The sequence below is a fragment of the Globicephala melas genome, chromosome 3 (assembly GCF_963455315.2).
Source record: "Globicephala melas chromosome 3, mGloMel1.2, whole genome shotgun sequence".
Taxonomy (NCBI): domain Eukaryota; kingdom Metazoa; phylum Chordata; class Mammalia; order Artiodactyla; family Delphinidae; genus Globicephala; species Globicephala melas.
This window is the reverse complement of record NC_083316.1, coordinates 164,922,830-164,945,724: the sequence shown is the minus strand read 5'-3', so window position 1 is coordinate 164,945,724 and position 22,895 is coordinate 164,922,830. Positions and strand designations below refer to the sequence as shown.

Here is a 22,895-nt window from a genome sequence, read left to right as displayed (position 1 = left end):
AACCAGGGATGCACCACCACTAGTCCCAAGACCGTCACCCCAAATCAGCAATGAACGACCAACGGCAAACACACATCATCGTGACCACCTAACTTCAAATGATGGCCAGCTGCCATCGTTCCACAGATCAACCCTCCAGCTGAAAACAACTAACCGCCAACCACCAACATTCAACACTCGCCAGCACCAAAAGCAACCATTACTATCACCAACCCACCCACGAGAACCGTGGGCACCACCAACTTGGGACAACTGACAGCAATGACCACCATCACAACCAATGGCACCAACAACCCAACTCCTCTACGGGAACCAAGAAGGAGGCACATCCATCCACCACCACCGCTAAGCCCCACCGTGAATGAGCGTCACCCACAGCGGCAGTTACCGTGCATTGAGCACGTATTATGTGCCCTTTAAAGCACTTTATGAACATTGTTTCACTGAATCTTTCGACACTCTTCCTGGCACCCATGACACCTCCGGGAAGATGTCAGCACCCCTAGACAGAGGGATTGGCCTCATGGATGGATTCCACTTTTTTTTTTTTCTCTCTCTCTCTGTGGTCCTCTTGCATGAGTTTCTCCCTTCCCAGACACGGTTGGCCAAGCAAATCATTGACTAAGCATTTCACACAGCTTCCTCAAGAGGGGCTGCTTTTCTCTCAAGTAGCAAATCATTTCCTGTGTTCTTTTGATCAAGGAGTCTACCTGGCTTGGCTCTGTCTGGGAAGAGTTTCCATCCCAAGCCCAGAGCTCTAGCTGGTGGTTTGCTTGTGAATTAATCAAAGGGGTCCTTGGACAGTGATGCCCAATTTATCACTGACTTTCTGAAATAAGACATTCTCTGTCAGGCTAAGGCAATCCTTGCCTCCACCTTGGTTAGCCGCCTGCCGCAACTGCCAGAAACACTACAGGTGTCACCACCAGCTCTGTGACTGTCCCAGCCACCCACCCTCATTAACAGAATGACAAAAAATGAAAGCTGAAGTGGTTTGCAGAGGCACGGAGTCGTGGAGTGACATAGCCAGCCCAGGCTCCCTCTTGATGTGTGTGACATGATGCTACTGCATCTAGACCCAGGACCATGACAGTCTCCCCAACCCTGTCACCATAGTCATCATCAGACCTCAGTCTCCCCAGGTGGCAATGCTTCTGGCTGCAGTGTTTTTCCCTGCCACCCTCCCGGAGAAGGGTACCGGTGGTGGGACGGACATGCTGCATCTCACCAACTCCTGCTTCTGTGATTGCTACAGCCAGACCACCCCGTCGCCCACACCAGCATGCTGTCACGCCACCATCACTGCAACCCACCGCCCATGTGACCCATCTGACACAGCTTCCCCTCCCAGCTGTGGACGCAGAGGGGCTGAATCCCAAACCCTCTGAACGTTCCAGTGGAGAGATTCCCCCAGACACCTTCCACATCTTGACAAACTTCCAAATATGACATATGTGGGAACTGAGACTCACAGAGGGGAAGTGACTTGCCCAAGGCCACACAGGAAGATGAGGCACCAAACTCGGCTGGGAACTGGGTTCCCTAAGCCCCAGGAAAGGGATCTGTCCCTGTCCCTGCAGGCACTGTGTGATCCCTTAGGACCATCTTCTGTCCTCCAGTTACTGCTCCGTCCTTTGGTGCCCCATCCCCATTCTGGCATCCTGTCCACCAGCCGATGGGAGTTTGGTCCCCTGTGAGGGATGCTGGCAGCACCTGAGCTGCACAGAGGGACCCCAAAGGGTCTGCTGTGCCCATTCTCATCATCCCACTTTCTGATGGTGGCCTCTAGGTGCCTCCACCTGGCTGGTGCCGCCACCCCTGCACTTGAGGGCCCACCCTGAAGGACTTACCATGGTGGGGGCTGGTGTCTGGGTCCCTGGGGGATGTCTGAATGGGTCGTGGCAGGGATGCAGGCTCAGGGGGCTCCAGGGGGCGGCTTGGGCATGGCCCTGTTCCTGCTGCTTCAGCGGACTCCCAGACCTAGTTCCTCTTATGACAGCCCCCTTCTCACTTCCTTTGGCGGGAGGGGCCGCGACTAGAGGGGAGGGAAGCTGGGCCTGGGGGGCGGGGAGAGAGCCCAGGCAGGGCCGAGGGAGCTGGTTGTTTGGGGCTCTGAGCCTGAAGGGAGAGGTTAAGGATGGATGACAGCCGCTGTCAGACCCCAGAAAGCCGCTTCTCCAACTCCTCTGGGACGCGGCTGCAGCAAACTGCGCTGCAGGTCAGCTGGCTGCAGGACTGACTGCTCCTTCCTGGGCTTCGAAACCACTTCAGATGTATGTCTCCTCTGGGAATCCCCGAGCAAACTCCCACCTCCAGAGCCGCTTCGGCTGGTCCTTCCTCCAGAAGGGACCTCGGGAGCCAGGTGTGTTTGTGTCAAGGGGAGGGCAGCGGGAGTGGCGGGTACCAAGAACTGAGAGCACCTGGAAGGTCCCAGACTTCGGATGTCACACCTGGAATTAATGACCCCCAGCTCTGTTACTTCCGGATCTCCCCATTTTGTCATCGTAGAACGGCGGCACCTGGCACACGTGGGATCCAAGGGTCGGCCCATCTCCGGATCTTTGGGAGACCAGCAGGAAACGGCAGTTCCTAGAGGCTGTCATCTGATACACATCGAGGAGGTGGCGGGGGCAGAAGCCGACCCTGGGTGAGCCTGGCAGGGAGGGCTGTGACCAGGGGTATCCCTGGGCTCCCGGCAGCACACCACACCCTGCCTAGAGGCTGGCACGCCTCGGCGCCCCCTAGTGGCCACATCTGGGGAGAAGCCCGTTTCTCCCTGGACCTCCTGCGAAAGTTTGCTCAACCGACTGGCTTGGCTTCTGCAAACCTCAGCAATGCTTCCAGCCACTAGGAGTGAAGAGTCTGGAGGACCCCCACCTCGTTGAGGGCGTCAGGGGAGGCTTCTGGGAGGAGGCGATGTTTGTGCTGAGAGGTGAGTTGGAGTTAACTAGGTGAACAGGGAAGGGGAGGGTACACCTGGCAGAGGAAACAGCTCTAGCAAAGGTCCCAAGATGGGAAGAGGGTAGGGAGATTGAGGGACTTCCGGGAGTCCAGCGTGACTGGAGCCTGCAGAGTGACAGGGAGTGTGGTGGCTGGAAAAGCAGGCGCCAGGCTGTGTTGCTTAGAGCGCCTCGGTGAGAAGCTGTATTTTTGACCTAAAATCACTGGTTTCTAGTCTGTGTTGGAACAAGTCCCCTTTGGCCTGTTGGGGCCGACCCGCGGGGGGCTGTGGTCGCTTGCAGGATCGGGGGTAGGGGACAGCTGAATGTGACCCAGTCTCACTGACACACCCCCCCCCCCCCACGCACGGAAATCTACACAAGACAGAACTTTATTGATGTAGGGCTTCCTGGCGAGGGGTGTGTGGGCCCCAGGGCAGGGCCTGTAGCACCATGATGGGGGTGGCCTGGATGACATGGTCCCCCTGGGGCAGGCAGGGCACAGGATGGGGTGGATCTTCCCAGCTCTGCCTCCCCCTGTAGCTGGTCTGGTTAGGTGGAGGGTGTCAGGGAGGTCGTGCTAATCCCCTCCCCCGTGGCGGACATAGATTCCCCCCCAGCTCAGAGTGGAGGGGTAGGGCAGTGCTGGGGCGGGGGGCAGGGCACCGGCTGACCCCCTCCCCACCCCCACTCTTCACAGTACATATTCCGATCAAAGGCGGGGGTTGTGCTGGGGGTCTCCCTAAGGGTGGGTGGCAAGAGCATTAGGGCGAACAGTTGTTCCCACCTCAAACCCACCCTGGAGGGGGTCTCATTCTGAACTGGGAGACGGGAAAAGGAGGGGCCGTGGGCGTGGCCAGCCCCTCTCCATACCCCTCAGCCAGGAGCCCCGCAAGAGTTCCCAATAAATAACTTCCGGCTCCGTCTCACCCTTCACTCCCAGCTCCTGCCCCCCTCGGGCTCCTTCAGGCTGGCCAGCTGCAGGCCTGGTCGCCCCACCCCCATCCCCAGCCGGCCCCCAGCCTTGGCTCCGAGGACCGTGCGCCCTCTAGCGGCCTTGACAGGTTTTGCAGCACATTTGGCGGAAGTAGGCTCGGCTGCAGAACTGAAATTTCAGCACCAGGGGGCAGTAGGCGACCTTGTTCACATCCTTGCACTCTGGAGGGGGCGGGAGAAGAGTAGGTGAGGGGAATCAGGTCTCAGCACCCCTTCTGGCAGCGGCGCGACCGCAGGCTGCACAGCGCTTCCTAGCTCCTCTGTGCCTCGGTTTCCTCACCTCTCAAAGGGGGCTTATACCAGTAACTATGTCATTAGGTTGTTTTGAGGATGTTGGGAGGGAAGTGCAGGTCTGGGGCGGGGACACCGTGCTACACCACGAGAAAAGTGTTCCTTCTCCAGTTATCTGTTTGGAGCTGTAATCCTTGCTCGTTTCCCTTTGTAACAGACTGAGGACCTTGAGCTCCAGAGCAGTCACTCCTCTCAGGGTATTTGTGTAGTTTGTGTTCAGGGTAATTGACAGTCTGTTCATGACAATGGACCAGGGTTCCCAGTTAGCAGTTAATGATGTATGACAGGGCCCGGTGCTAATAAAGGGCTTCACGTGGATTATTTTAGTCCCTCTCCCTAACAGGGCACTCCCTCAAGTGAATATATTAAACGCCTCTTGATAAATAAGAATACGAAGGCACAGAGGTGGAATGTGAATCCAGGCAGTTTGGTTCCGGTGCCCTCAGTAAGTAACCTATTGCTCTCTATGAAACATAAATTAGGTAGAAAAAAATGGGTATATTTAAAGCAGTGGTTCTCAAGGAGATGCGATTTTGCCTCCCAGGGGACATTTGGTGATGTCTGGAGACATTTTTCAGTTTTCACCACGGGGAGGAGGGGTACTATTGGCATGCAGCAGGTAGCGGTCAGGGATGCTGAACCCCCGACAATGCATAGGGCAGCCCCCGTGACAAGGAATCATCTGGCCCCAAACATGAATAGTGCCTGAGGCTGAGAAACTGATTTAAAGAAAAATATCGGGCAGATAATGTTATACATGGAGATGATCAAGGTGAAGGTCATGGAGGTGGCTGGAGGAATGACCTGAGTTTGGGCCCCCAGAAAAATCAGGTGCCTACAACGCCTGGCGCACAGTGGCACCTAATACATGTTGGCAGGCAGGGAATGGTGAAAGATGGTCTGGAGAAGACAGAGAAAGGCATTTCCGTGGTTGCAGAAGCTCTAGGGCCAATGGCCTGGAGCCCCAGCTCTCCTATCTATGGCGTCCTCTGGACAGGACCCTCCTGGTTCCCTCCCCGCCTCACATACCTTCCAGGCCGTCGCCGGGGGGCGCGCTGTCACACTTGGCCTCGCACTGCTGCGTGGCGGGGGGCCGCAGGGCGTCCGCGCACTCGCGTGAGGGCTGCCCTGTGTGGCTGGAGCAGCGCACCGGGCGCTGTTGCTGCCCGAAGCCGCACTGCGCGGAGCACTGTGGGGAGTCGCGGATGAGCCGCAGCCCAGCGCGGCCACCCACCCTGCCACCCGTGCCCTGGTTCCCGCCCTGCAGGGCGCGCCCGCCTACCTCACCCCACTCTCCCGCCACCCAGCGGGCCGGCGGGCAGCGGCGCAGGTTGCAGCGCATGGTCGCCGGCGGCTTGGCCGCGGGCGGGCAGTGCGTGGGGGGCAGTGTGGCGCGGTGATCTGCGCTCTTACAAAGGACGACACGGTGGCGGAGGCCCGGCCCGCAGCTGGGGGTGCACTGCAGTTGGAGGGGGCGTTTCATGCTCAGTGGGCGCCTCCCTCCCCGCTCACACAAGGAGTAGGAAGGATGCTGGTCCGCTGGGAGGTGAGGACGGTACAGCTAACTTTGGACCAGTCACGGTGGGGGCCGGGGGGCTCACTAGGGCTAGCGGGAGTGGGGAGGCGCCTCAGTGTGCACCCGACATGGGCAACCCAGGCCCCTCCCTGCTCTGCACAGGGAGGGAAGGGGCGGCTGACCTCCGACCAGTCGAGGGCGGCCCACTCTGGAGGGCAGGCCGGGCCGTGGCAGGCCTCCAGCACCGGTGGGCGCGGCTGCGGGCAAGCGCTGTCGTCCAGCGCCTTCTCCTCGGCGGCCGACACGCGGCGCTGGCACACGACGGAGCGGCTGCGCACGCCCGCATCACAGCTGCGGCTGCAGCGCGACCAGTTTCCTACGACCCAGCTGTGGGGGGAGGGTTAGTCTGAGACAGGACGCCGGGCAGGCCACCCTGAGCCTGGGGCACGAGCAGATCCTCCTCCTTGTCAACAGGTAACATCATTGTGGAAGCTGGCACCGGGATGCCTGTTGCCCCCGTGCCCCACACCTCGAACTCAGAACAACTTTCTTCCGCACCCACGTTGGGGGCTGGGAGGCGCATCATCCCCAGGGGAGTTCACCTGGACTTGGCCAGGGAGCACCACTGCTCTGACTTTGACCTCACCTTAGGGAGCACCCACTCCTCTGATCCCAGTAGCACCATCACTCCAGTGCTTGCCATCCCGACCCTGCACCCTGGCAGGCACTCACTCGGGTGGGCAGGGCTCTGTGTTGCAGGCGCGCTGCCTCTTGGGTAGCTTGCTGTGGGCGCTGCAGTGGTGCGGAGCCACGGCTGAGCTGTCCAGCTGGTTGCGGCACTCCACAGCCTGCACCTGGCTGCCTGGGGGCGGGCGAGAGGTCTGCTCAGCCCTGCCCGACCCAGAAGGTCAGCCTGGTGACCAGGACCTGCCCCACCCCGGCCCACCCCGGCCTCACCGCCTGCACACTGGGCCGAGCACTTGGTCCAGGGCGCGTAGTGCCAGGAGTACGGAGGCAGTGCATCTCGGGTGATGGGTGCATTGAAGCGGTAGCGGAGGACCGGCAGCTCAGTCCGGGCCAGCACCTGGGGTTGTAGGCGGGGATCAAATGGAAATCAAGTTCGAGGCCCCACAAGGATGCTAATGTTCTCCTGCACCTTGCTCCCAGCCCTGCTGTTACCATGATGATGAGAGATGCGTTAATGGGTCCCAGGGCTTCTAGGCTCTGGGTCTGATCCGGCCCTTGTCGCAGCTGAAAGGTGGTCCCGGCCAGGGGCAGGCGGTGGGGCTGGGGGGTCCCAGGCAGCCCCTCCAGCAGCAGGGACTCCTGGTCCCCCTTCAGGGCTGGGGGACAGCATAGGGGTCAGAACCCCAGCCACGCTGACGCCGCCCCTGCTGACCCCCCGTCCTCATCCTCCCACCTCTGGCTCACCCAGGTGACTGAGGGAGAGGTTCAGGTCCTGGATGAAAATGTGGACGGAGCCTTTGGGGATCCAGACGACTTCCTCGTACCCTGGACAGTGGAGCTCAGATGTCACCCACTTGGCCCTTCCCTGCACCTGCCTGTCTCCCCCATTCCTGGTCCCTGATGATAACAACTAACCATTACCATGCTAAGCACGTACAGAGACATGCCACCTCATCCGCAGCTCTGACCTTGTGAAGTTAGATGTGTCATCACACCCACTTTACAGATGACAAAACTGAGGCTCAGAGAGACAAAACAAATTGCTCAGGTTCCACAGCTAGGAAGTGGCTGGGCTGGGATTTGAACCCACACTTTCTCACCTCTCAAACCATCAAAGTGGCCCAACCCGCCCCCCACCCCCCAACAAGCAGCAGGGCTGGGCTTGGGCAGAGGGAAGGGGGCACCGCGGGGCCCTGACCCACACAGGGTGACTTGGCGGTTTTAGCAGTCAGAGTCAGGTTTGCAGTGAGCTCCATCACTTACGACCTGGATGATCTTGGGACCCTGTGAACCCTCTATCCCTGCCCACCTGTGTCCCCCCTAGTTTATCTGTACCCCAGGACTATCCCCTGAACTCCACACTTGGCCCTCAGTGTGTGTTTGGTCCCTTAAGCCCACCTCCCCTCTCCCACCTCACGGGGGTCTCTTCCCTTCAGCCCAAGGTTGGGAGGCATTCAAGTTCACCACACCCTGCAGCTATCCCCACCCCTAGTAAGCTCTGTGCTTTAGCACAGAGGGTCCCTCAGCCTCCTTGGGGGGTCAGGCGCCTGCCCCCTCAAGACCCGGTTTGAGGCCCTCAGGATGGGGCAGGGGAGAGATTTAGGCCTCCACCCCCTTGAACACTTTAAGTGCTGAGCTTTAGGCACCAAGAACCCAAGCCAGTCCCTGACCCTGACCTGGGGCATCACGTCCGGGACCTTTTGGGGTCCCTTACACCCCAGTGGGCCCTCGGCTCTGAGGAGTTGCTGATCTTGGCTACTGTGGTGGGGCGAGCCCCGCCCCCAGCCACCAAGTGGGGAGTGTGAAAGGGAAGCTGGGGGGGGGTCTCTCACCGGCTCCAGGCCAGGCTGGGCTGAAGACCCCCTCGATGGTTTCGCAGGCGCTGCCATCACCCCCACACACTCTGCACTTGTCTTCCCGCAGGTCAGAGCCCAGGACCCGGTCGCAGCCCACGTGCTGGGGAGGGCAGTGGTGTGCGTGGGGGAATTCAGGGAGCCGCCCCCCTCCACCTCCGGCCCCCTCTCCCCTCCCCTCTCGCGGGGAGTCCCCTCCACCTTGCACTCGCCGCTGACACAAATGTCCACTGTGTCTGGGCGGCAGGGCGTCCCGTCCACCACAGCCGCCGCCCTCTCCGTGTAGAAGTTGAAGCCTTCTGCTAGGCACGTGAGCGAGCAGGCCTTCACGCCCCCTGGGGGGCACGGCCCCATCAGACTGAGGGCCAGACCCCAGACCCAACAAGGACAGGCAGGTTGGGCAGAGGGAGCGGGGCCTCCCGGTGTTCAGTCTAGGCGCTGCTGAGCCACATCCCGGGCGCTCTGGCTCCTTGGGTGAGGGGAGGGCTCAGGGCAGACCCCATGATATGGTCTCCACCTGCGGCTGTCCCGTTACTGCCCCAAGGCCTTCTGAGTCCCCTGCTCACCTCCCCGGTACGTTTTCCACGTGTAGAATTTTCCACGGAAGGGGACACTGTCAAATTCAGAGCACTGCATTTCCCTGAAGTCCTGGGAGCCTGGGGGACAGTCCTGGGGCACAAAAACGGAGAAGTAGGGAGGCCAGGTGTTGGGGGGGATGCAGTTAGGGCAGAGGCCTGGGGATGGAGAACTAATGCTCTGAGCAGGGGTGGGTTGGAGGAGTGAGGCTGGAGGCAAGGAGGCCAGGGAGGAGGCCGGGGAGGGGGCGTGGTGTCTGAGATGGGAGGAGGTGACTCATTAGAGTTTGTGGGCAAGCTGAGGATAACACCTGGGTTTCTGGTCTCAGACCATGGGGCCTTGAGAGAGCTGGCTTAGGAAGGAGCAAAGCCCACTCTTCGCGAGTGTGGGGGATGTGTGGACGGAAGTGTTGGACAGGAGACTGTGGTCTTTGGGCAGAAGGCAGTGCAAGCAGGGGACGAAAACTTGGCCACTGGATTTTGGGGCAGGGAGCTCGGGTCAGCTTTGGGGCAGGAGCAGGGCTTTTGGGGGTAAATTGGGCAGTAAAGGGAGGAACGCGTGTAGTTGGAGAGGGTTGTCAGGGGCCAAGCAGTTATTTCCAGGTGGGAGACGCATCTACTGCAAAAGTGTGAAGAGTTGGAAGGAGACAGGGCCCAGGGCTGGTGTAGGGAGATCCGGGAAAGGAGGGGGTGGCCGCTGCAGGTTTCCAGAGGAGACGGTGGCCAGCTGGCCCAGGCTCGTTGGAAGCTGATGTATGCCTTTCTTTTCCCGCGTGTAAGAGGGGCCAACGGTACCCGGCTTGGGATCCTGGGGGGACTCACATCGGTGTTGCAGGAACGGTGCCTCCGTCTCTCGCCCAAGCAGTACTTGCCCCCGATCGTCGGCCTGGAAATGGGGGTGGACCGCAAAGAAATGGGGCAGGGGGAGTAGGGGGCGAGGACCGCCCGCCCCGCTCCCCCGGCAGCGGGGCCTGGGGGCTGACCTGGGGCTGTCGCAGTGACGGCTGGAGGAGGACACGCCGCCGCCGCACGTCCGGCTGCAGTCGCCCCACGGGGTCCACGGGCCCCAGGCGCCGTCCACGCCCTCCGGCCGCGACCCGAAGGGGACGCAGACCCGCTTGTAGCACCACTGCGGGTGGGATGATGGGGAGGGGTGAGTCGGGCTTTGCGGACTCTCTGGGGCTTGGCGCTCAACCCTACCCCCACCCCAGCCCCCCAGCCGGAAGTCTGAGCCCTCCTGAGGTGGAGCGAAAGCGGGAGGGGGTGGGGGACGGAGGTGGGGTCTGAAGACCGGGATTCTGTCCGGTAATGTGGGGGCGTGGCTAGGGTGAGACACTGTTCAAAGAAGGGGCGTGGCCTAAACTTAGGGTCCGGAACGGGTGGCGAAGCTAGTGTTGGGACGAGCGCGCAGGGCACGGCTTGAAAGCGAGTGTGGCCTCAGGCCAGGGGTGGGGCTTACAAGCAGTAGGCGTGGCCAAAGCCGATGGAGGGGTCTGGGGGTGGGGGTGGGGGTGTGGAGGCTCTTGGCCTGCGCTCACCCCCTTGTCGATGGTGTGCGTCTGGCACAGCGTGCCCTCGGCGGCCGGGATGCTGTTGGTGATGCACCGGTTGCTCTTGCTCAGACACCACAACTCGCTGCAGACCTCCTGCGGGCCAAGGCGCCCGCTCAGCCTCGCCCCCCTCCCACCTGCCTTGGGAGGACCGAGGCGACCCGCTCACTGCCGGCGGACAGTGGGGCCCCAGCGTTCCTTTCCTGGGTCTCTTTTTGCAAGCCCTTGTGGGGGCATGGGCTGGGACCTCTCCTCTGCCCGTAAGCAGCACTTATAAAACACCTAGGAGTGCCGCAAACTCCCTTAGGCACCACAATCCCCATTTTACTATGAGAAAACCAAGGCTCAGCCAGGTAAGGTCACTCGCTAGAAGTCACACAGCTCCTAAGGGTTAGTCTGGATCCTAACCTAGAACTTAGATCGCAGCGTCTATGATCTCATCCCTCTACAGTTCAACCCGTGGCGCCTCCCAAGTTTCTAGGAGAAACCTTGGGACCTGCTGAGAAATGAAGAGGAAGGATTTTTAGAATGGGCAAAGCAGCCCACCCAAGAGCAGTGGTTGAAAAATCAGGCCTGATGATGGCTCAGGTCAAGGGCCCTGTCTCTAATTCTTTTTCCAGCTGGTAGTTCTCATTGTTTCCCCCACCTAAACTGGGGAAGCTCCCAAAGCTGTTAATCTATGGAGGGTTGAGAGGGGATAAGGGCAGGCTGGGTTTATGTGGAAAGTTCCTCTAGTTCTCCCAGTGAAAAATCAGCCCATCTTCCTCCTGAGTCTTACTTGGGCTGGCCCAGACCCTGGCATCAGGTCCTGTCCCTGGCATCAGGTCCTGTCCCTGGCAGGAGGCTGGACCAGTCCCAGGGAGTCACTCAGAGCCTTTAGGTTCAGCTTAATTAATACCCCTGGACAAGCCCCACTGGGTTCAGGTGTGGCCAAATTTGATCCTCTAGCCTACATCCCGCTCCATATCCCTGGGTCTTTCCTCTGAGAAGTGAAGATTCTTCTGTCCTCTTTTTATAATCACATGTAATCTTCTCTTAGAACCTGATCCTTCCAAACTTTGAAGATTTGGGATTGGACTGAGCAATGGCGGTAAGAAGGAACTTTCCTGTGTTAGCCTCTGAGAGACACCTGCACACACATGAGAAGTTTGGAGGGTTGTTCTCAAACCTGCTCCCTCAGAAGATACTTCTCATCTAAAAACTCAGCCTGGTTTGCTGGCTTCACTTGGCTTATGTTCTCCTGGCCATGTGTAAAAATATCACAGGCCCTGATCCCACTTCTGACACCTCTTAAAGAGAACTGCCTAATCCAGTCCTGCTCTTCCTCCTCTCCACAAGGAGGTGCCATGGTATATATGAATGAGTCCTGGGCCACTCATGGAGACTTCAACTCCACCACTGACTTGCAACACGTTTCCCCTCTCTGGGCCTCATCTGTTAAGACGGGCCTTGTCTACACATGGCTGAGGGGCATGTAACAGAGTAGATATGAAAGGGCTTGCATAAACACCCTGTTATTGAGTAATAAGACCACAACTATCTCTGGACCAGGCACCAGGCCCAGCTCTTTACACATATTAACTGGTTTACATGTAGTCAATCATTTACCCCTTTGCCAGGAAGGCCAGGAAGATGTCCCTCGGAAAAATAAAAGGAAGAATCAATTCAACATACAGCCAGCAGTGGTCCTTGCTCGATAATCTGGCACTTTCTCCACTTACCCACCCCTTTATAAAATTTAGATTCATAGAGAAACCTAGATTCCAATCCCAGCTCTGTCATGTTCTCGAATGGTGGCTTTGGGCAAGGCATCCTCCTTAGGCCTCAGTCCCTTCTTCTGCAACGTGGGGGCAATAGGGTTGTCAGGAGTTTAACTGAGATGATACATATCACATGCTTGGCATACAGTGAGCATTCAGTAAATGTCAGCCATCGTTGTCACCGTTAGGACACCTGGGACACAGCAGATGCTCAAGAGTACCTTCTGAACTCTTTAGGAATTCATCAGAGGGAGCTGTAGTTAGTTACCAGCCAAGTTGGGTGGGGTGGGGTGCTGAGAGTGGAGTAAACATGAATTGATCCAGGGTTTGTCTCCTTGTCTTGCACTGGAATAAAGCGAGGGCATTTTAACAGCTGCCTGCTCCCTGTTTTGAGTTAACATGGCCTTAGCTTGGACAAGTCATTCCAGCTGATCTTTTTGAGTCTTGAGGGTGTGGAGAATTGGGACTGCGTCTGGGCTACGAAGGCTGAGGCTGTGAGGAGTTAGGGGGTGTGTTCAGGGAATTGGGGGAGGTAGGCAACGGAGGGGCAGACCCCAGATGAGCCGGTGGTCCCTGGTGGCTTCCTCGGGGGAGCTCGGAGTGGCATCCCCAGCTCACTTCTCTACGGGTGGATGGGGCTTTGGGAGCTGAGTATAATCCTCAAGCGGGAGTGGGGAGTGATCAGGAGGCTCAGAGCTTGTCCAGCTAAGGACTGGGGTCGAGAGATCTTGTCAGTGGGGGAAGGAGGGCATGGAGACAGGGTATCCCTAGAAGGATCTCTCCAGTTTTTTGCCAAGTGGGGAAGATGGTTCATCCCCAGGGAAACTATTTCCACCAAATCTGGATGTTTCGTTAAAAATGGCCCCGTTAGGGATCTTGGGACTTCAGTCCTGCTGCAGCAGAAGGTGGACCCCCAGGCTCTCCCCAGCTCAGTTCCCGAAACGGGGGTCTGGAGAACCAGGAGATCCCATTCTTGCTCCCGAGCACTGTGACTGTGCGTGGCGCTCGTATGACCCCATGCACCTCTGTCCTCCCGTCCCCCACTGAGGCCCACTTCCCTTCCCAGCTCTCCCACCCCCACTGCCTGTGTGTGGGGTGCCCACATGGAGTCTCCCACCCCCAGTGGCCCCCCCGGTGGCGGCCCCCTCCCCCCGGAAGGAAAGCAGGAAGGCTCTCTCTACCCCGTATTTACACTGACGCGATTTGACTCCATGCTGGAAGCGGCATTGTTCGTCTGCATCATAGGCCTGGCCGGGGGCCACCGTTGGGTACACGAAGTCCTGTCTGGGCGGCCGGTTGTTCAGGCAGAGCCCCAGGCCCAAGCTGTGACGAGAAGAGAGCAGCTGTCACGCGGGAGGGCTGCAGGCCAAGAGCTCAGAGGCCCCAGCCAGGTGCGGGTCCCGGGGAGCAGCCCTGGGAGCACATGACCCTTCTCAGAAGCGGCCCTGATTGCCAGAGGTCCTCCCCTCCCCCAACGCGAGTGTGTGTCCCTGGGTGGGACAGGCAGGTGGGTCCTCACTCCAGAAAGCTGGTGATGTAGTCACGGCTGCAGGAGGACCACACAAACGGGTTGGTCTTCATGGTGATGTGCGCGGCCATGAGTTTGGCCGGGTCCTGGCCACGGGCCCCGCAGCTGTTCCCCACGCCGTCGTGGTTCATGCCAAACCTGGGGAGAGGAGCAGCGGCTCTGCCGGGTGTCGAGGGACCTGCCAGGCTCCTCCCGCCCGCCCCCTCCCGTGTCCCCGCCTCACGTGTGTCCGATCTCGTGGGCAATGGTGAATGCTGTGGCCAGGCCGATGTCTTCGTTGATGCTACAACTTCTCTCTCGCTCACACATCCCGCCCACGGGGGCCAGGCCTGGGAAATGGGCGTGTGGGGCTGCAGCTGGGGGCTCGGGACTGCGTCGTCGACCCTGTCCACTCTGTCAGGTCCCCACCCCCACCAGGGCCAGTGTCACCCAGCCCACTGCCTTCAGACGTGCCTGAAACCCAGGGGACCCGGGTACCTAGTGTGCCGCAGGGTTTGTTCTTGTAGATGCAGATGTCATAGCTGTGAAAGGAGAGGAGGGCCGTGAGGGAGCTGGGCTGACTCCCTAAGCCCCGCTGCTACCATCCTGCCTGTCTCTGGTGGCTGAGTCCTGCCTGGGAAGCGTTCCCTGCCTCAGAACTGAAGCCTCATGCTCTTGCCCCAGCTGGCCTTGGAGATGCTGGGGTGCATGAATGACCGACTGAATGAATGACAGAGTGAGTGAAGGATGCGTCAGTGTCCGAACAGCGCCACACATCCTCAGGCTCCCCAGCAGCCCCTCCCCCTCCCCGGCTCCCCAAGGGGGTGGCTGCACAGTCTCGGCCTCTTCCATCTCTCGGCAGAAGTGATCCCTGCTTAGACTTGGACAGTCCCCTGGACAGCTCGTCCCCCGGCTCAAGTCCTAGTGGAGCCGTCCCCGCCCCTCACCGTGTGATGAGCACCGCTGTGTCATGGTTGGCCACGCCGTTCTCTGGAATGGCATTGCCATGGCCGCTACGGTTCACGATGGATTTCTGCCACTTACAGAAGCTGTCCAGGGACTTCCCAGCATGGTGGGTGATCTCCAGGGTGGGCTGAGGGTGGACAGAGAGAGGTGCATGGGTACTAGCCACCCAGGGGAAGGTGGGCAGCGCTGGCGTGCAGGGGAAGGTGGGCCCCCCCCACCCCGCACCTGGTCCTCCGTGAGCAGGATGAGGCGTGTTACCAGGATATTAACGATGTTTCCCAGACTCGAGTCCTGGAAAAGTTTGGCAACCTGACCTCCAAGAAACAAGAGAGACCGAGTCTTAAGAGGGGCCCAGAGTAGAAAACAAAAAGTGAAACGAGGACAATAGCTTGCTTTGATCTAGTACCTACTGTGTGCTGGGGCTCAGGCTAAGCCTGCTGCGTAGATCTTCACAGGAGTACGTATTATCATTCCCATTTTACAGATGAGCAAACTGATGCTCAGCTGGTTAGGATGCGCAGCTGGCAGGCGCTGGAAGTGGGATTCAAGTCCGGCTAAGCCTGTCTGCCAGTGCGTTTCTTTCCAACTCACCCCTACCCTGCTCAGCTTGTCTGTCTACTTGTCCTCCTTCCTCCCTGCCCACCCGCCGGCTGCCTCTGCCCAGAGATGGCCTAAAGGATGTGCTCATCTGGCCTCATTCCATACTGTCTGAAGGTACCAATTTGAGCATCACCACCAGAAGGTGGAAGTGTGGGGGCAGGAAGCTCTGGAGACAGTGGTCAGAGGAGAGGAGGAAGTGCCCGGGGGAGAGCGGGCACAGATGATGGAGGCCACTCTGTGCAATGACCTTGGAGCCCTGAGCCATCACGGTCCCATGTGGAAACCCCCAGAAACCCTGGCAGGTTTTAGGGAACTTTGGAAGCCCAAGGGAGGAAGGCGGGTCCTGGGCAGAAAGCAGGGGTATCAGATATGAAGTTATGTTAACGTAACGGGCCAACTGTCTGCGCTAAACTTCTTGTCTTCCCTTTTTGCTTTAGTGGAACAACAGCATCACTCATCAAGCCCTTACTGTGTGCCAAGTGCTCTAGCTGGCTTCCCTCTCACTATCTCCTACCCTTTTGTGATAGATACTAGTATAGCCCCATTTTACAGAGGCAGAAACTGAGGCTCAGAGAGGTCCACCGTCTTGATCAAGATCTAGGATGGGTGCTGACTCTGAGCGTGGGTCAGCCAGGTCAGCCTGTATGAATTTATAGGTAGGCGCTTGGGCGAGCCCTGCATGAAGACGAATGCGCACCAACGTGTGTGCTGCTAACCTGGGCAAGTACCTGCAAGTCGCCCATTTATTTTTTTATACAGCAAATAATTACAGGGCACCTTACTGTGTGCTAGGTGCCGTGTTAAGCTTTAGCAGTTCACTGCATCCACCTTAGCCTTATGAAGTCAGTACTATTATTATACCCATTTTACAGATGGGTAAACCAAGGCAGAGAGGTAAAGTAACTTGCCCAAGGGCACACAGTTCAAAAGCGGCATAGCTGAGATTTCAGGCCAGGCTGGTTTGCTCCCGAGTCCATGCTTCTAGCCACCGTGCTAGGCTGCTTCTCTTCCTTCCTGGCCACAAAAAGCCCTCCCTTCTCACTTACCCTGTCCCCTCTCCATTCTCTTTCACTGGCCTCAGGTCAGGGATGGGGGGGGATGGTGACACCCCTTTTCCTAACCTCTGGAGCGAGCTCTATGTTCTTGGCGCTCCACGCCCAGGGAGGGGGAGGCACTTACAATGTTCATGATGGCCAGCACATACTGTTCCACGTCTCGGCGCCCGTGGTAGGCCACCATCATCTTGTCAGCCACCACCAGGGTCTCCACATAGCGCTCTCGGCTGACCGAGCGCTTCAGGCCTGGCTGGCCGCGCTCTGTTTCATTCCCGAGGGGCCAGGCAGGTGGCGGTTTCAGGGTGCGCAGCCACCAAGGCCGCCCCTTCCACGGTTTCTCATCTGGATGGACAATTTCTGGTCATTCTGCTGCTTGCTCTGATGGTCCAACTCCCTGTCTGATGATTCATCTGGCTGTCAAATAGCTCATTCTTTTGCTGCTGGTTCTACAATGATGTGGCTGTCTCACTGCCAAACTGGTTGGTTGAACAGCCGCCCAGCATCCCATGACAATCAACATGACCGTGCAACTTCCCGACAATTCCACGGCTCGAATGGATGTGTGTAGCAGCCTGCCTCGCTGCCAGAACTGTGTGCTTGTACGGCTCCCTGGCCTTCTGACTGTGCAACTTTTTACTCACCCTGCTGCCAACTGTCTGGCTGTAAAACAATCCACCTGCCTGACGGTCTTATTGCTTGGCTGTCCCAGCGACTGTCCAATTGTGACACCATCCACTTTTCTGTTTCTACAACCCCCTGTGGTGGTGTGTCTGCCACGGTGTGCTACTCTGGGACTCTCAGATTATGCAACTAATTCAATGTTCCAGTGGCTCTGCCTTTCCACTGGACAGACATCATTTTTTTTTAGCTGTACGATTGTCCTGGGGAATCTTCTGTTGTCTAGCTAGTTTCCTTACTTTCCCATTCCCTAAATGCCTGATGTTACAACTGTCCTCCTGCAAGTCGGGTTGTAAATCTGATCCTCCGAATGGTGGCTAAGGTCTCCTGGTGTTTTCCTTGTGCAACTGCCCCGATATTGGTTACCACCATCCCGCTGCTTAACTGTCTGATCAGACGATAATCCTAGAGATGGATGGCTTTACACCTGAGCACCTGCCTGGCTGTCCAGCTGCCCGTCTCACTCACTGCTGGGCCATCGGACTACGGCAGCGACGGATGCGCTGTTCCACTGTCTGCTGCCCTGCTGACTGTCTGCACTGCTCCCTGGTGTAGCTGCCTGCCGACCTTCTGGATGGAGGGACGCTGCCATCTACCTCTGCCTCAAGGCAAAGATGTTGTGCACCCCCTTTGCCCAGCCCCAGAGAGAAAGATGTATGTACCTCTCACTCCACAGGCTGTGTCCAGGTGGGGGTGACGCAGGGAGGAACGCTTGTACACCACGTGGGGACCACTCTCCTCTGGGCCCCGCTGCCCCTTGGGCCCTCCTTGCAGGGGCTCGATTAAGTATTCTTCTTCATCTGCCACAATCAGGCCATGCTGGGGGTTGGGAAGTGGGACAGAGGGCTCGGCTCAGGTTCTGGTTCCCAGGACCCCTGGGACCCTATCTCTGTCTCTATGACTTAATTCCTTCCATTGTACTGGGTTTACGTTACTGTTCCTTGTCCGGTTTCTTCGACGTTCAGCTCATTAATCTTTAGCCTGACCTAAGGCTACACATTTGCTTCTACGGACTGCTTTAGCTGCACCTTAAAATAGCTAATCCTTTCGATTAGCTCGAAATGCTTAAAAAACTTCCACGGTGATTCCTTCTCTGACCTATATACGTGTTTTTCTTAACTCCCAAACTCGTGGGCATTTCCCCCTACCGCCCAGAACCCTCCACTCACCAGGCCCCCACAGGTGCTGATGGCCACGTGGGAGCTGCTGGCCTGGCCCTGCAGGTGGCCGGCGTAGAGGCAGTGGGGCCGGGCGGCCCTCTGCCAGGCCAGGCCCTCTCGAGTCCAGTACTCCACGGAGACATGCCCCGCCAGGAGGCGAGGGCTGCGGGTCAGGTTCAGCAGGAAGTGGGTGCTGGGTGCTGCCACCTTGTAGAAAAGGCGGGACTCTGCTTGGGGCCCTGTGCCCCGACGCTGCCTCCTGGGGGTTGGGGGTGAGAAGGCCAGCAGTGCCCCGTTGTGGTCCACTCGGGTGGGGAAGGCGATCTCATAGCTCTCCAGACTGGACAGGAACTCATCTGTGGGTGAGGGTCAAAGGCTTGGGGACGGGCCCTGGGAAGGACCCCTGTGTCCTGCCCGCTTGGCTGCAGGGTAAACGATGCTGGCTTCAGTGAATCCTGAATCCAGGTCACCTGCTCCAAGGCTCTGGTCTCACTGACCCCAGCGCCTACCCCACCACGACCACCGGCCCAGCTGCACTGACCCCTCCTCAGTTCCTGGCTTGGTCCCCCACCACTACCCCCGAGCCACCCCTACCTTGAGACCGGAAGGCGTGCGTGACCTCGAACGTGAGGCCCAGCCCCAGGGCGAGGGCCCAGCGGAGGATCTGGCAGGCAGGAGCCATAGAGGCCACGTGTCCACATGTCTCTCCCCAGCCCCGGCTGCCAGCAGCCCCCACAGCGCTGCCTTCCCTGTTCACAGCCTGGGCAGCATCACCGGGATCCTGGGATGGGAGAGCTGGGTCAGCGGGGCCTGGTCCTGCTGCCGGGCAGAGCCAGTGCCAAGGTCCCTCACCAGGCAGACAAAGACACCTGCAGCAAGCCCTTCACTCCCAGCCTCACGGATGCCCATGGCATTCCCCCCTCCACGCCCCTGGTTTGAAGACTCTGAATGCATTTCCTTACTCAGTAGCCTCTCTGTCCCCCCCCTCCCCCCACTTCCCCACTATCCTCTGTATGCTCTTAGGACAGGCGGGGACCTTGACTCCGTGAGCACTTACTATGTGCCAGCAACTGGCCAAGCTTGTTCATGCCATCTCATTTCATTTCTGCAATAACCCAGGGGATTCGTTCATCGGGTGGCGACTGTGTGTAATATGGATACAGTCCCTCTCCTCCCACTCCCCCCCACCCCGTGGGGCTCAGTCTCACAGGAATGACAGATGACAGACAAGTAAACGAAAAGACCTGTAATTCAGATCAGGACACGTTCTTCATGAGAAATAACCAGGAGGCTTGCAAGCAGAGGTGGGAAGGATGAGAAGTGAAGAGACAGGAGACAGTGCAGTGGTCCAGGCAGAGGAACGGCAGGGGCAAAGGCCCAGGGGCAGGCAGGAGCTTGGTGTGGACCCAGGACCACAAAGGGCCAGGGCAGGAGGGCAGCAAGGGGCTGCTGGCCTGGGACACACTTGAAGGCTGGTCAGCGTGAATTTTCAACCCATATTAAACCCGAGGCCAGTGCTCGGAGCACCCCTTCCCCCGGGGGCCCTGCCTTCAGATTCTGTGTCACGGGTAGCACAACTCACCCCACCAGCGGGGCTGCAAACCCCTGCATCGTGGTCTCTCTTCCTGTGACCTCTCCTCCACCCTACATTTCCAGCCCAGCCCCTAGTCCTGCTTCCTCTCATTTCTCCTCGAAGCTCCGGGCCTGCCGGGCAGGTCTGTTTCTCCAGCATCTGCCCCAGGCCGGCCTGCCACAGACACCACTCTGGGCCACCACCCTGTGCCAAACCCTCCACCCCCCTCCTGTCTCCGCCCTCCTTCTCCTACTCTGTGCAATTTCCCCCTTAATCACATACTGTCTTGTTTTCTTTGCAGCCTGGCCAAGTCTGAGAGTCGATCCCCAAACAGGGCAGTTCAGCTCCTGAGAGATGGAGCCAGGTTTCCTCCAAGATGCTGACTTAGAAGCTGACACCCACCCCCCGTCCCCGGCCACTTCTGATTGGACCCCTCCAGCTATGGGGAGCTCACTCCCACTCTATGACAGTGGTGCTCATTTCAGATGGGCTGATGCTTGGGTTTCTCTTTTTTTTTTTACCTTTTGGGGTCTTCAGTTGGTGGCACGGTGTCGAACCTGTGTGTGAGTCTCTCTGGGCCTCAGTGCCTCTTCTGGGAGCCTGGACAGGGTGGGAGGGGGCAGTGAGGAGAGCAGAGCTGGGTCTGGAGTTCAGGGGTCACTGAGGACACCCTGCCCTTCTCCCCGGCCCTGGTGATCCTCCTTTTCGCTTTCATCCTCCCTCTGTTCCTAGTTCCCCATCCCCACCTCCCTCCTCCCAACTTCTGTCCCCTCCCATCCCCATCCCCTCCCCTATTCCATCCTTGACTAGCTCTGGGATCAAAGCCCCTTCTGTGTGTGTGTGGGGGGTCCCTCGAGCCCCCTCCTGCCTTAACACCCCTCCCCATGCCGAGGCGGCAGCATTCTCATTGCAAGTGAGGCTGGAGCCCCCCAGCCCCCCAATCCTGCCCCTTTCCTCCTTCCCATGCTGCCAGGCCTGGTGCAGAAGCTCAGTGGCTCTGTGGCTCTCTGAGTCCTCACCTCGGTCCTCTGAAGCTGGGCCCCTCCCCCCTACAACCTCTCCCATGCCTCTGGTGCTTCTAGCTCAAGTGGGGTGTGGGGAGGGCAGAAGGACCCAGCACAGGTGGTGGGTGAGGTGCAGGATAGGAGGAGTCTGGGGGGGGATGTACAGGTACAGGTGTCTGCCAGGGTGAGGCCAGGGGGAGAGAATCTGGAACAGTGGTACAGCCCACAGTGGGGCTGGGAGGTATGACCTGCTCTGGGCATTGGGGGGACCACGAACAGATTGGTGGCTCTGGTGGGGGGGAAGAGAAGGCTTGGGGGTGGGTAGAGGATTACTGGGCCTGAGCCTGGGGTGGGGGGGCCACAGGATGTCAGCTGGGGGTCTCCCCTGGGATGTGTGCGGGTGACTACACATCCATGACTGTGCATGGCTGTAACTGTGTATATGTGACTTTGTGTGTGGTGTGTGCCCACGTGACTGTGTGTGTCTGCCCATGTGACCCTGTGTGTGACCGTAAGAGTGTGTTTGTGTGTGTGTACCCAGGCCTGGCCATCTCCTCCAGCCCCTCCCTCCTACAAGGCAGGAGGGAGATGGCCAACGTGGGGGAGGGTGCCAGCCCGCTGGAGGTGGGGGAGGAAATACCGGCGGAAACAGCCTCTGGAAACAGAGGCTCCATCCCATCCCCGGGATCCTGCAGGGATCTGCCGCTCTACACCCAGATGTCCAGGGCCAGGCTGGGGGACAGGGCCGCGGAGCCTCCCTGCGGAGGCCAAGGCCGAGACTGCCCAGGCAGAGGCCCGGCCAGCCCAGGCTCTGCACATCTGGCCGGGCAGGCAGGAGAGGCGGCAGCCCCTGCCCGGAGAGCAGACAAAGGCCCGGCCTGCAGGAGGAGGGGGCCCGGCACCCGGCGGGTCTGCAACCAGCCGCTAATTAAAGGCCCTGAGCTGATGGCTGGAGACACTCGGAGACAGACAGTTGTGGCCCCGATGACCAACTCAGGGTAAATGGGCGGCGCCACTCCCACACCCAGACACACAAACACACATTGGCAACGACGTGCACGCACACACACTTGAGGGTGACCACACCTGTGAGGCTGGGGACCCACAAAGGACCCCCCAACACTCAGGACACACTCACACCCTGAGACAAACATCCGAGACACACAACTACACATGCCCCAGACCTATGTGCATACATACACACACAACCCAGAGTTACACACCCAGGCTTACGTGCACAGACACGTACACACTCATTTCCATACTCACAGCAGACCAGGAACAAATTCACTTAGTCCTCCAAACCTTGAGACCCACCAGATGCACATACACACAGGCATTTACGCACATGAAACTCAGACACACACGGAGACACACCGGCAGATGTTTGGAGAGACACACTCATCCAGACATTTACACCCAGGAGATGCTGACCTACGTGCACACACTGGCTTACACTCACACTTCCGCAGACATAACACCCAAATCACACATCACACACAAATTCAAACACAGCCAGGCACTTACATTTTCACACAGCCACACACGCGCAGACACACGGCATTTATACAGACGTGGATGTCCACACACACACACACACACACACGGAGCAAACTAACGCAGACAGGCGCTCACAGGAACTCAGGGGCGCGTTGTGTGTCGCACACGCTTAGGGACATCGCACACCGCCACAACCCCCATGGCCCGACGTTCATCGTCCGGCGGCCCACGGCCATCCCCGAGCGACGACGCGGACACACAAAGTCCCCCTTAGTCCCGCACCCCCGCCCCGCCCCGCCCCGCGCCGTTACCCGCGGCCGGCCGCCCGCCCGGGCCTCCGCCTGCAGTCCCCGCCGCCGTCTCGCCGGCCCACGCGCAGGAAGGGAGGGAGCGAGCGCGGCGGCGTGGCCGGGGGAGGGGGCGCGGGGACGGCACTTCCTGAGCAGCCTGCCAGGGTTATAAAAAACCCCCAAACCGCGCGCCGCCAAGACCCCGCCCGCCGCCGCCGCCGCCGCCGCCGCCGCCGCCGGTGCAGGGCCGCGGGCTGGACCCGAGCCAGGGACCCGGGAGCTCGGGCGGCCCCGCCCGGACAGGCGCCCAGTCGTGGGGGCGGGGGAGGGATGGAGGATGGGGGTGAAATACGGTGGGGGCGGGGATAATGGGCGGCGGCGGGGGGGGGCGGGGA

The 22,895-nt window shown here is 59.2% G+C and overlaps 2 protein-coding genes across 10 annotated transcripts in view; both read right to left on the bottom strand.

Moving 5' to 3' along the window:
• The window catches only part of MYO1F (myosin IF), a 32,030-nt gene extending 30,073 nt beyond the window's left edge, over positions 1-1,957 (bottom strand). The window contains exon 1 of the mRNA XM_030879589.3: positions 1,851-1,957. Within this exon, the coding sequence (XP_030735449.3) occupies positions 1,851-1,853 (3 nt within the window). The 5' untranslated portion in view covers positions 1,854-1,957. The remainder of the gene's footprint in view (positions 1-1,850) is intronic.
• A 1,368-nt stretch (positions 1,958-3,325) lies between these two features.
• On the bottom strand, positions 3,326-22,672 carry ADAMTS10 (ADAM metallopeptidase with thrombospondin type 1 motif 10). 9 transcript variants are annotated; one of them, XM_060297198.2, is made up of 27 exons: positions 22,522-22,666; positions 20,228-20,306; positions 19,191-19,377; positions 18,728-18,914; positions 18,143-18,489; positions 17,636-17,792; positions 16,420-16,637; positions 14,866-14,949; positions 14,622-14,767; positions 14,173-14,216; positions 13,919-14,024; positions 13,687-13,833; positions 13,349-13,490; positions 10,396-10,503; positions 9,841-9,986; positions 9,680-9,743; positions 8,849-8,951; positions 8,484-8,617; positions 8,262-8,385; positions 7,174-7,326; positions 6,922-7,085; positions 6,700-6,826; positions 6,475-6,604; positions 5,925-6,129; positions 5,509-5,685; positions 5,256-5,415; positions 3,326-4,097 (listed from the first exon to the last, which is right to left on the bottom strand). In XM_060297198.2, exons 4-27 carry the CDS (start codon positions 18,813-18,815, stop codon positions 3,988-3,990), a joined length of 3,384 nt encoding a protein of 1,127 aa, XP_060153181.1. In that variant the 5' UTR covers positions 18,816-18,914; positions 19,191-19,377; positions 20,228-20,306; positions 22,522-22,666; the 3' UTR covers positions 3,326-3,987. The 9 variants fall into 9 exon arrangements, 8 of the variants coding, with proteins under 8 accessions (XP_060153181.1, XP_060153180.1, XP_060153178.1 ...); XM_060297197.2 differs by having other exon boundaries at positions 19,191-19,238; XM_060297195.2 differs by having other exon boundaries at positions 19,191-20,306.
• Positions 22,673-22,895: the final 223 nt, after the last annotated feature.